Raw genomic sequence first — 11858 nt, 5'->3', positions numbered from 1 at the left:
CACACACACACACACACACACACACACACACACACACACACACACACACACACACACACACACACACAAAGAAAGCTCACCTGAGAGGAGAATAAGTGAGCACAGATGGAGGATCTGACCCTTGAACGTCTCGTCACCCAAGCCCACGAGCAAAACGTCGCGGCAAACCGTGATGAAGCTCTGGAAAAGTGCAGAAGAATTCTAACTTTTCACTGAAATTGTAGTTTATTTTGAAAGGGTTATAAAGTGGAAACTATAGCTACGTTCACACTGTAGGTAAATGCGACCCAGATCTGATTTCTTTATGACCGTCTGAACGCGACAATTCAGATTTTTTCAAATCTGATCCAGGCCGTTTCAGTATGTGGTTCTAAATCTGATACATATCTGATGTTTTCAAAGTGACCTCAGTGTGAACGCTCGTGTTGCATTCCATCTGACTTTTTCATCAGGGAGGAGGGGGTGAAGGATCAATAAGACACTAACCTCGAGTCACGCTGTTTAAATCTGTAGCTCCRTGTGTTTACAGCTCCGAAACAGAAGTCCAGTTGCTTCGTCTTTTTACTTTTCATTTTCCATGTGGATAGCATAATAGTAATGTCCAGCCTGGGTCGTGGAGCATATCGATGCTAAAGTTAATCGGTCGATACTTTATTTCCAGCTTGTTGTTTTGTTCCAAAATAAAAAGCTTCACCGGAGCATCCGGTCAGAGGCAGGTTCAGATATAAACACTGAACTAAACAAGCAGGTCATATTATTTAATCAGCTCTGATTAAATAACTTCAGATTTGACGTGTTAAATTTAGCATCCAGCTAACTCTGTAAACAAACAAGCCGGCTGATGAGACGTCACATCTTTTACTGCGCATATGGGTCACTTTAGTGCCGTGTGGAGCGTTCACACAGGAGTCTGAAGCAGGGTGCTTTTAAAATATAATATGAACGTTCACAAGATGTTCAAAAGATTGGATTTTTTTCAAAAAATCTAAATTGAGCATTAAGTCCTGCAGTGTGAACGTAGCCTATGGTTGCAGGTGAGCTCAGATTTTCTGCCAGAATACATGCATGTCTCTCACAAAACAGGCAACTGTCCTAATTTATTAACATCCAACATCTTCTAACATCTTTATCTTCCAATGTCTGAATGTAGTCATGAAAATGAGTCCATATTAGCATGGTGATTTGAGCAGAACAAAATGTAAGTGTGTGCTTCTGTGTGTGTGTGAGACAAGGCAGAAAAATCAATGACAATTCTAAATTTATGAAGCAGAGTTGAAAGCCCCAAAAGGAGGAGGCGGGAGGCAACCAAACATTCAGAATAACAAGATAACYGTGTGTTTCATCTTGATCCAGTCTATGTACAGGAGCCAAAGTGGATCTGATAAAAATCAAAAGGTGGCTTTTTTTTCCCTTTCCCCCTCAAACAGATATGATTAAATCTGCCTGCTGAGAATCTGTGGAGCTTGCTGCGACAACACACCATCTATTCCCATTATTCTCTTCCACGATTTAAACAAAAATGCAGAGCGTCTGCTCAAACAGGTTTGATATTGGTAGTTCTTTCAAAGTGACAGGAACACCTGTTGGTCTTATAACGTGAGAAAAGATTAGCTTTTTATGCATGGCAGCAACAGCAGGTTCTGCTATCCATCACACTTTATGACGGGTGAGAAATTTCAATCTCTGCTACAGAGACGAGACACTTGATGAAATCAAAACAAAGTATTATGGCTTCAGAAACTGTAAACGTCTGGCGAGGTTTATTGAAAACTGCTTTTCTTTTGATAGTTACAGTCTCCTAATGAAAAGCGGATGTCACAACATATCAACACAGGTTCTGAAGCTATATGTTAAGTAAATTAAGTGATAACTCACCTCTGTTATCTGTATGGCGAGCTGCTGAGACTTCTCAGAACCCTCACCATCACTTAAAGGTTTGGTAAAAAAGGGCAGCACCCTGTCTGTAACCCACGCTGCCATGTGCTCCAGAGAGAGCAGGTAATCCCGACCTTCTGTCAGCTGAAAAATAAAAAACAACAACAAACTCTAATCTCTACTTTAACTTTCCTTGCAGCTGAAGACAGAAGGAGCGGACTCGTCGCCAGAAAGAAATTGGCTTCAAAATTGGTCATCTGGAGAAATGTGTCAGAAACAAACAGAGTAGCTGCTAAGAAAAAAAGAAAAATCTAGCTAACAACCGTTTTCATTATCTCATAATCTGCTGATGATCTTTTAAGTTCAATTTGCTTAAACTTAGTAATAAATTCCTAAGAAGTCTAGACAGTTTTAATGTCAGTTCCAATTCAAAAAGAATCTAATCCCTTGATATTACAGAGAGTGCTCATTTAAAATTCACAACTCAGTGTCTCATTACAAAAACTTGCAACTTCAGACACGCAAAACTAGACTGTGGTGGGAAACTTGCGAGCACAGAATGAGAAGAATGAAGACAAGAAGAGACACAAACTAAATATGGACACTTGCGTTGTGCTGCAGATGTGCACCGAGTCGACCGTGGACCATAAAGGCTTTCAGCGCCGTCTCTGTTTTGGGATGCTGAGGGTCTTCTGTGGTCGAGGTGAGGTGAACGTACAGCACTGACTGTCGAGAGAAACGACCCACAGAACACACCTCTTACAGAAAATATTATCATCAGTTACTTAAATGAACAAAATAATTCACCGTTCTACCTTCCAGTTGCCTAGGATTGTATGGAGCTGCTTCAGAGGGCCCTGACCAAGAGCCAAGACTTGCTCACGTGTAGAAGTGTGGCTTAAAAGGTAGTCCAGGTAGGCCAGCGCCAGGTCTGGTTTGGCCTCCACGGTCTCCTGAATACGCACCTTTCTGCTTTTGGTTACCTTCTCCTGAAGTTCGTGAAAAGAAACTTTTACAAAAAGAGACATGTCCAAAACTGAAAACGTGTGTTGCGTTGACTGACCCCTTGTTTGGGCAGGGACTCTGTGAGCCAGTCAGTGATCAGTTCCAGAGCGTCAGAAGCCTGACCCCAGCTGCAGATGCAGTCCAGCAGCGGACCGAACTGTACCGGATCGGCTCCCGAGTCCATCCTCCTCAGTCTGGACAGGACTCCGCAGCTAGGATGAGAGACCCAAGACGAGTTAAGAGTTACAATAAGGCGATGTTACCAATAATAAATAAATAAAAAACAAAGAAATAACACGTTGCTGCTCACCTAAATGTTGGAACTGCGGCTGCGGGCATAAATGAGGCCAACTCTATAAGAGGAACGATGCATCGCTCATCCTGTAAAAAAATATTTTACATCTAGAATCATTTTCCTCAAACAAATTAATTTGTGTTCAAAAAAAAGAAKGTACCTCAAAAGTCTGGAAATACTTGGCCATGACATTTCCAAACTTAGCAGAGATGTACTTGTGCGCCTCCTCGTTTTGCTTTAGTGCCTTTTTAACACTTTCCCACAGGATGACCACGATCTCCAGCAAACTGGCCACAACAGACATGTCTTGWCCCAAGGAAAGAGGCCCACCCTGCTAAATTAGAAAAAGAGCATTTTCAGAAACAAATACACAAAGTATACACACCCTGAATTCAGACATTATTTTAATGTTACTTCTAATCATGTCAGGTTGTGATATAGCAGACATTTATTCAATTCAAACAATATATTCATTTCATTAAAAAAATAACTATATACAATAAAAAAAACAAAGAAAATACACAAATCAAATATCAAAATAAAATGAAATGTAGCAGATTAGCAGCAATTTATACATTTTATATACAATTTATTTTAACACGCTTTTGTTAATTTGTTTACTTTGTGTTAATGTGTTTTATTGGTTGTATTTCTGTAGAAGAGGTCTTTCTTGCAAATGAGACAATTGTGTTTTAATGAGACTTACATGTATAAATAAAAAAAGGAAATTAAATTAATTTATCTTTTTTTTTTGGAAAAACAGGCAACTAGGAATGTATCGATTCACGTAAGCCCTGATTATTGACTAAGTTCACATATAAGATTTTTTTCCCCAACAAAATGAATTGTAGTTGAATAGCCCTTTTGTAAGGTACGTCTTTAAGACAAATTCAGTTTAATACTTGATAAGTTTTGGTCACAAAATGATTTACAATGACATTTTTATTTGTTTTGAAGTGATATTCTGTTACTGAGACAACCGAGAGTTACAGTTTGATACAAGGACCATAACACTGATGTTAAAAGAAAAGAAATATATTTGGTTATAAAATGGCTACAACTCATTTTGTTGGGGAAAAAAAAATCTTATATTTGTGAATTTAGTCAATAATCAGGGCTTAAGTGAATCGTCACATTCAAAAACAAAAATAACACATTCTGCCTGCTGTTTAACACAAATATTATGACATCTCTGATTTACTAAATTTTTTAAACCAATTTTATTTTCACTTTCATAGTTTTATCTTCAACTGCTTGTAGTTTTAACTATCTTAGACAATCACAGAAATGTTTTTTACCCGCTTTTAACCAAGATTCTGACGTTTCTGTACATAAACATGTCTATGTCCAGCTAAAACAAACTTATAGGAATTAAAGTAGAAAACCGGGGGAATTGGGCTTAAGAGATGAATGAACCAATTGATGGGCCGAACTTTGATGACATGTGGACTGGATGTGGCCCGCAGGCCGCCGGGTGAATAGCCCTGCCTTATAACAATACAAAGAAAGATCAGTTAACTATGATTTCATGAATCAATTCACATTTTCAGCAGTTATAATTGATTATTAATCAATTCTCCATTAATTGTTACAGGTAACATAAACAAATTATATGAAACTAGGGATGGTCAGTGATTTTTTTAGCATTCCAAATTTAGTTAAAATGAGTGAATTCAAAGAAATAAACAACACAAGAGCACCATGTTTTAGTCATAGTAGTTTATTTTAACAGGATTGTAATGGTGGGGGTCGGGCAGTGGGTGGGGTGTGAATATTTGAGTATAAATTAAACAACTGAAGATGAATTTAAAAAGTGTTTTCTGCTTAAAATATAAATCATTAACAAAAACAAAAAAAGTCTTATATAATAATGTTGAAGCTTCCAAATCTTTTGTTTTAGGTTAAATGTGATCATTTACAAACGATTTGTCTGTTCAAACATCAAACTGTATTTGTTTTGTTTTGTCGTCTCACCATGCTGTTCTCCTTGTTGCCGTCGTTATTTTCTGTCACATCACAGTCCACCTGGATGCAGCTGTTCAGACAGCGACGGATAGCCAGCATAAACTTTACTGAGGAGAAAACAGAATTATACACAATCTTATAACAGAAAATACAACATGTAAATACATTCATTTTCTTTTTTAAACTAGTTTGCACTTACTTATGTTAGTGGGTGCTGTGTGCTTGTGAATGTGTTGGTAGAACTTCCTGGCAGCCATGGGGTTCATCTGGATGAGTGTGATGCACCGGCAGCACCACTCCTTCTCCGACTCGTTGACGGGGAAGAAAGACTTGAAGAGCAGCTCGACAACTCGCTTTGAGACCGAGTGTGAGTCTATAGCCAGACGGGCCAGAAGGTGGTCCATGTTACACACGTCCCAGAACTGGAGATTAGTACATAACAAGTTTTAGGAAATGCAAAAAAAAAAAACCACCATTCACTTTAACCAACATGTTGCCTGTTGTTCTTAATTTGGTTAAATTACAGCTGGATTTGTGACAAAACAAAAGTAGATATTTGCTAAAACTTTTCAGATCATTTTTTCTTCAGTACGTTTTTTAGCATCTAACTCATTCCACTATATTGGCACTATTTCAACAATTCATATATCAAAACATTCAGCTCATTCATGTGAGGGGTGCTATGACTTTTGGTATTTCAGCTATCTATACTTTTTTAGCTATTTCACTTATTTAGCCACTGTTTTGCCATTGAAAATGAAAGGAGCTCTTTTCAACATCCTTAAAATAGTTTAAAGCTAAATACACATTTTTTGTAGCTATTATAACTTTTTTCAGCTAAGGTTAGCAAACTTGTGCTCCTTATGCTAATTAAACAATTTCCAGATACTTTTTAGCTGCATTACTGAAAATTTCAGATGTTTGTTATTTTACTACACATTATCATTTTTATGTTATTTTACGTTTTTTCTGCCCTTTTTTTTTCCTGTTTTAGTTATTTTTCAACTGGGTGCGTGCTACTTTCAAATTGTGGCTGCTACCTTTAGCTTATTTTATGCTAATTTTAGCTACATTATGCTACTTTAGCTATTCTGCTTTTTTCTACTTTTAATACTTTTTTACTGCTACCTAGTGCTATTTATGCTTCTTACAAATGTTTTCAGCTATATTCACCTATTTTAGCTCTTAGCTTTTAGCTGTTTTGTTTTCAACTAGATTTGTGCTTCTTWTTACTGTTTTTCTGCAAAGTTAGGCTTTTTTGCTTCTTTCAGTTTTTCAACGTGAGCTCACTTTAACACTTTTTCTATTAAATATTTTTCAGCTTATGTTTTCAGCATGGAGCATTCACACTAGCATTTTCCCAGGAAATGTAATTTYTCTAGTTTGAATAAAGTCCAAATGCAGTGGGTTTTAAGAATTCAAGAGAGGTAAAAAGAACAAAGTACCTTGGCAGCACGAACTGCTTTCACCTTGATGAGCAAGTCAAGGAAAGCAGTGCGGACTTTCTCTGAGTTATCGTGAAGGCTGTACTTCAGAGTGGGCAGGAGTTTCTCCAGCAGGGGGTGGCTGAGAGGATTGTCCAGAACAAGAACCAAACACTAAGGAGGAGAAAAAAAGAAAACATGAAACACCATCCTCTGTAAACTCGTCTTATATTTGAGATTCATCACTAAGAAAGAGAAACGAGTGTTTCTCAGCAGAGGTGAAGAACCGTTGTTTTGTTTTCAAGCYGAAAGCGGGCGTGCTACCTTGAAGACTGAGCAGCGGACGTCGGGGCAGCTGCAGTCGGCAGCGAGCTCCGTCATTAGCTTCTTCATAAAGTCTGTGATGACTGTTGGTGGGAGGAGCTCCCAGCACTTAGCCAGGATCTTACAGACCCCCAGGGTGGCATTAGAGCGCACGGTGGGGTGAGGATCATTAAGGAGGTCCTGTGCAAAAAAAAGAAGCTATTTTCCCTTTCTTTACAACAAAAAGTGAGGCTAAATTTGTTAAGCGGAATCCTACCATTGCCATATCCAGCTGTTTCTGGATGTTCAGGTCTATATTCTCGTTGCTTTCATCCGGGTCGTGGATTGGGAAGGCCTCGGTGAAAAGCAGAGTGGCATTTGCTCGCACCTCAAAGTTAGGARCCTGCAAACAGGATGGCTTTAGGCTACAGAGACACACAATAATACTAATATAATCACAGTAACATGTGTTGGCATACTTTGAGAGCTTTCCAGAGTATTGGCTTGTAGAGATTATAAAGCATCGTGTCCACGCTGTGACAGCCCTTTCTTGAGTGGAAATAGCTCACAATCTACATGAAAGCAAGCGCAGCAGGAAAATCAGCACACTCCATAAGCAAATGAGACCTAGATCCTTAAAATAAATATTATTGAAAGCTACTTCAAGGACTTACTTGTCTGACTTTGGAGTGAACAGGTGATGCTCTGTGCAGAAATATTGCATTCCGCATAAAATCCTGAATGCACACGCTCTCTATCTTCTCCAGGAAATCCCCTGTGGCTTTCTTCCATGCTCTGAAGTAGATCTCAGTAATGTGAGTAGCTATGATCCTGGAGGAAAAAAAAAAAACGAGGGGGAGTATTTAACATGCATCAAAAACTAAACCGTGTAACTGAGACCAAAATGTCTTTCATACTTGTTGTAAAACTCCAGCTGGTTTTTGATCGTGCCATGAATAACCCAGATAAAATCGACACTCCAGCTGAAAAGAAACACCAGGAATCGCTTCCCCTGAAAAGGTAATAATATACACGTGATGAGGCTGACGGCTCCAGGACAGAGCCACGACTGGAACCAGCTCGACTCACGTCATCGTTTCGAATGAAAAGAGGGCGGTGAAAGCACTGAAGCAGCAAGTCGTTAATTTGCTTGTTGTCTTCTGACGTGTAGTCCAGGCTCAGAAGCACATCATGGAGACTCCAGACTCTTTGAATCTCAGCTCCCTGAAATAATAACGAATATTGAATATTGGGATATTGAAAAACCCTATTGGCTCTTAAGTCCTGTTTCTTTAGAGTGGAGATGAGCAACTGACAGCCCACACCAGGCCCACAGGTGAATTCCACTTGTCCCACCAATGAGGCGCCTTCTTTTTCAGGAGGTAGACTATCACAGAATTTCAAGGCAAACCTATGTGTTTATGCTTAGAGACGCTGCGTTAAAGGATTACAATACAAGTCGTTGCACAAAGCTAAATATGAGAACTTACTGAAGTCACAAGTACAAAAACAACTGTGACTTTTTACCAGAAGCAGAACCACGCAGGAGTCTACACTCAACAGGTCTTCCTTCAGCTCGCTAAATTAAGTTTTTACTTTTGTTTGCTTCAAATGTTTTGTATCCATATTCAGTGTTTCCCCTACCATTAYACCTTCTTGCTGTGAGGCGTAAGAGCTAACCATAACAATACAGTAAATATACTGACTGGTTTCTTTAAGATGAAGCTCTTCTGCAGGGAGATGAGGAAAGCGGCGCGCCCAAATTTCTCCCGCTCCTGCAGCCCGTTCTTCCACCAGGCCTCAAACAGAATCTGTAAGAGGAGCTGCAGGGGAGCCTCTGACACAGGAAGTGACATCAGAACGTCTGACGGATAAAAACAAAAACAGAAATCATCAAAAACATACCCTTAAACGACTCTTTCAACTCCAACATACTGTACAATCTAGTATTAAAAACAAAAATCTGCTGGGGATTTTAGGTGTAAAAAGGAAACCTTTAGGAATCAATATTTAAAAAGATAGTGAGGCTTCTGTGAAAGAGTTTAAGTTATCTAAAACTGTACTTAAAGAGTTGTGATCATGACTATTACATATTCTATTTCAATTTCCATTCATATTTTTCAAGGTGGTAATTTTTATACGATTTTATTTCATAATTTTATGATCAACTGCAGTGTTATTGTTTTTGTTTTGTTTTTTTCCCTTGAATTTTGATCTGTATTTTTATGGTGCAAATACAATTAAACTAAACTAAGCATTGTTTTTCTAAAGTTAACACTTTCTATTAAACAACTAAATATAATACAATTAAATATAAATCTGATCAACTTAAATCGTAAAAGAAGAAACTCACCGTGAAGCATGTGGGCAATTTCCAGAAGTGGGCTGTAGGTGTCCCCATCTTGTAAAACCTTCAGAGATWCAGTGGCTACTAATGTCACACCGTTCACAACAGCTATGACTTGTTTCTGAAAGAAAAGAAAAGATTGTAGTCACYGTACTTTTGTACAAGATTCTGGTGACAGCTTTACATGCAGCAGCAATAAAAACAATAAATACAACAGCATTATTTAAACACGTAAAAAACATTATAATAAAAGTATATTGCCTCACATTTTAAAATAAATTCTTTTCGTTTATAAAAAAAAGGCTTTGTTGTATGAAATGCTCACAAGAAGCAGACAGGACTTTGTGATTTGTGAATRAAGTACAGTAAAGACACTTGAAGTGACTCACAGGGTCTGCAGCTGATTCCTGCTGCATGTCCTCCTCCCAGCGCTCAGGAGGCAACTCCAGCAGGACGGCCCGAAGGAGCGACCCCAGCCTCCTCCAGAGAGCCTCCCTCTGCTCCCTGGACATCTCCTGCAACACCTCTTCCACATCAAAAGGCTCGGTTTTGTTCTTCTGCTCGGCGGCACAGACAAGAAGTCACATTTTGATTTTTAAGGTTTTCCACAGAGACATTCACACATAACTAAATATTTTTTGCTTAGAATGGTATTGCATTGGCCTCATACTGTCAAAGAACCTGGATTTCAACRAGGTCATACCATTGAACTCAAACATATAAAAACTTTGAGACTGATTCAAAGTTTTTTAAAATGCTACTGAAAAACTCAGGTCAGGGTTCGTMTCATTTCTTAGGTGGAATGTTTCTACAAAAGAATGTTTTCATTCTGAGAAATACCTTTACAAATGTAAAATGCTGGATGAGAGAGCTGTTAGAAATGTGAAAAAAAAAAAAAAGACATTCAATATTTCACAAAAGCTTTCTCTTTATTGGCTCCAATAAATAAGCTCCAAAACATAACAGCATGACATCTGAAAATATAACTTTATATTTTAGATGGAGGGATTTTTATGTGGCAAATTTTCAACAAGATCTTCAGTTATTAAGCTAATCTCATGTAAACGATTTTAAAAGTGGAATATTTAAATGCATCTATGGTTTTAGTTTTGTTTGGCCCATGTTTTCCATAATTAAKTTTCTGAAGCCAGCTGGGATATCTCACTGCTCTGCTTGCATTTATTTGCATGYTATTTAGTCTACCTTGTTTTTCTTCACTGGCAGCCCTGACAGAAAAGCTGCTCTGATGTTTCAAATGTATTCCAAAGAAAATGAAGTTTTACAGATAGTGATGTGGAGCAGTAGTCGTAGTTGTTGGTTACTTACATGAAGCTGAATAAAGCGAAGGAAGTCCTCAACGTTTTCCTTACAAGCAGCTTCTAAAAACGTCTCCCGCTTAGACATGATTTCTGCGATACAACATTCAGAAACTTTAGATGTTTACACCGAACCCAGACGTTTTGACGAAACCAAAACAAACATGGCTACCCCGTCGGTCTGTCTGCCGGTTAGCTTAAAAGTGTTATTTCTAAATGTACGTCCCGCACTGCTCTCTGAACACTCCTGAGTAGACTTAAATCCATTAAAATATTAGATGAACATACATTTACTTCATTTATTACCTTTGTTTTAGTTTGGAAGTTGGGAACAGGAAAATAACAGCCTCTACCTTCCGCGGTAAACCCGCGCAAATTTTGTACGAAGTACGTCATTACGTCGAACACGAGTTTCTCACGTTGACGTTAAAGTGTTATTACCACCAATAGCCACACGATGGCGACAAACCACAACAGATTAGATCTTTTCTGTGCGGCAATCTTAGCTCAACAGACGGTTTAATACTTTTAACATGAACGTTCATTATTTATTAGAATAATACYAATACAAAAAATACTTTTCAAAAATATTTATTCATAAAAAGTCACGAGGCATCAGATATTTTGAAATAATGACATTTTCAAAGGATAAAAAAATCACATCTTGGGTTTTTAAGGCACAGGATAGATGACAAAAAAATGCATTGTTCAAAATACAGTTACACTTCATTGCAAAACATATACAAGCATATAGACAGAGATGCATCTTTACACGTTTCCCCATCTAATAATAAAATGCAATCATTTTTGTCTTTGTTTATACTTCTTTTGTTTGTGTGACTCACATTTGGACTGAGAGCACTCAAACCCTTTTCAAGTATCCTTTATGACAACTTCTGTAGTGTACAGCACTTGTTCATAGCCCTAAAATGCCCCCYTTCTGTGTCTGAGACAAATATAGCCATAAATATTGTACAAATCCATTAAAATAAAGTGAGCACATTTCACAATTTGCACACATGCATTTTATGTTTTTAAACAGGCACAAAGACCAAGAAGAGGTAAACAATCAAATAACACTGCAGAACATAAAACATATAAAACATTTTTAACACAAAACAAAAAAAATGCTACTTTTCTTTTAATAACTCCTTTGGTTAGTTTTCACAAACAAACAACAAAAGAGACTATTTCACATTTTGTAAAAACAAACTGAACAGAAATTTCAATAATTTAGACAGGATTCTATAAAATTTTCCCTTAGGTAAACATTATACCGTGGAAAACCCTGCAATTTATTTTGAAACTTGTGTGTGTGTGTGTGTGTG

At 37.8% G+C, this 11858-nt stretch overlaps 1 protein-coding gene across 4 annotated transcripts in view; it reads right to left on the bottom strand.

The window, feature by feature from the left end:
• ncapg2 (non-SMC condensin II complex, subunit G2) overlaps positions 1-10932 on the bottom strand; it is a 12898-nt gene extending 1966 nt beyond the window's left edge. The window contains exons 1-21 of one of the 4 annotated variants that reach the window (XM_014013335.1): positions 10837-10932; positions 10541-10623; positions 9604-9771; positions 9221-9335; positions 8574-8731; positions 7957-8091; positions 7785-7879; positions 7542-7698; positions 7347-7439; positions 7145-7270; positions 6889-7086; positions 6586-6738; positions 5340-5562; positions 5150-5247; positions 3336-3509; positions 3191-3261; positions 2939-3092; positions 2691-2864; positions 2485-2601; positions 1876-2019; positions 81-180 (exon numbers count right to left, since the gene is read on the bottom strand). In XM_014013335.1, the coding sequence (XP_013868789.1) occupies positions 81-180; positions 1876-2019; positions 2485-2601; positions 2691-2864; positions 2939-3092; positions 3191-3261; positions 3336-3509; positions 5150-5247; positions 5340-5562; positions 6586-6738; positions 6889-7086; positions 7145-7270; positions 7347-7439; positions 7542-7698; positions 7785-7879; positions 7957-8091; positions 8574-8731; positions 9221-9335; positions 9604-9771; positions 10541-10618 (2731 nt within the window). In that variant the 5' untranslated portion in view covers positions 10619-10623; positions 10837-10932. The remainder of the gene's footprint in view (positions 1-80; positions 181-1875; positions 2020-2484; positions 2602-2690; positions 2865-2938; positions 3093-3190; positions 3262-3335; positions 3510-5149; positions 5248-5339; positions 5563-6585; positions 6739-6888; positions 7087-7144; positions 7271-7346; positions 7440-7541; positions 7699-7784; positions 7880-7956; positions 8092-8573; positions 8732-9220; positions 9336-9603; positions 9772-10540; positions 10624-10836) is intronic. The other 3 variants (XM_014013336.1, XM_014013338.1, XM_014013337.1) reach the window with 3 other exon arrangements.
• Positions 10933-11858: the final 926 nt, after the last annotated feature.

Source organism: Austrofundulus limnaeus, unplaced genomic scaffold, assembly GCF_001266775.1.
Source record: "Austrofundulus limnaeus strain Quisiro unplaced genomic scaffold, Austrofundulus_limnaeus-1.0 Scaffold100, whole genome shotgun sequence".
In the NCBI taxonomy this organism is placed as follows: Eukaryota; Metazoa; Chordata; class Actinopteri; order Cyprinodontiformes; family Rivulidae; genus Austrofundulus; species Austrofundulus limnaeus.
This window is presented reverse-complemented; position numbering and strand designations above follow the sequence as displayed.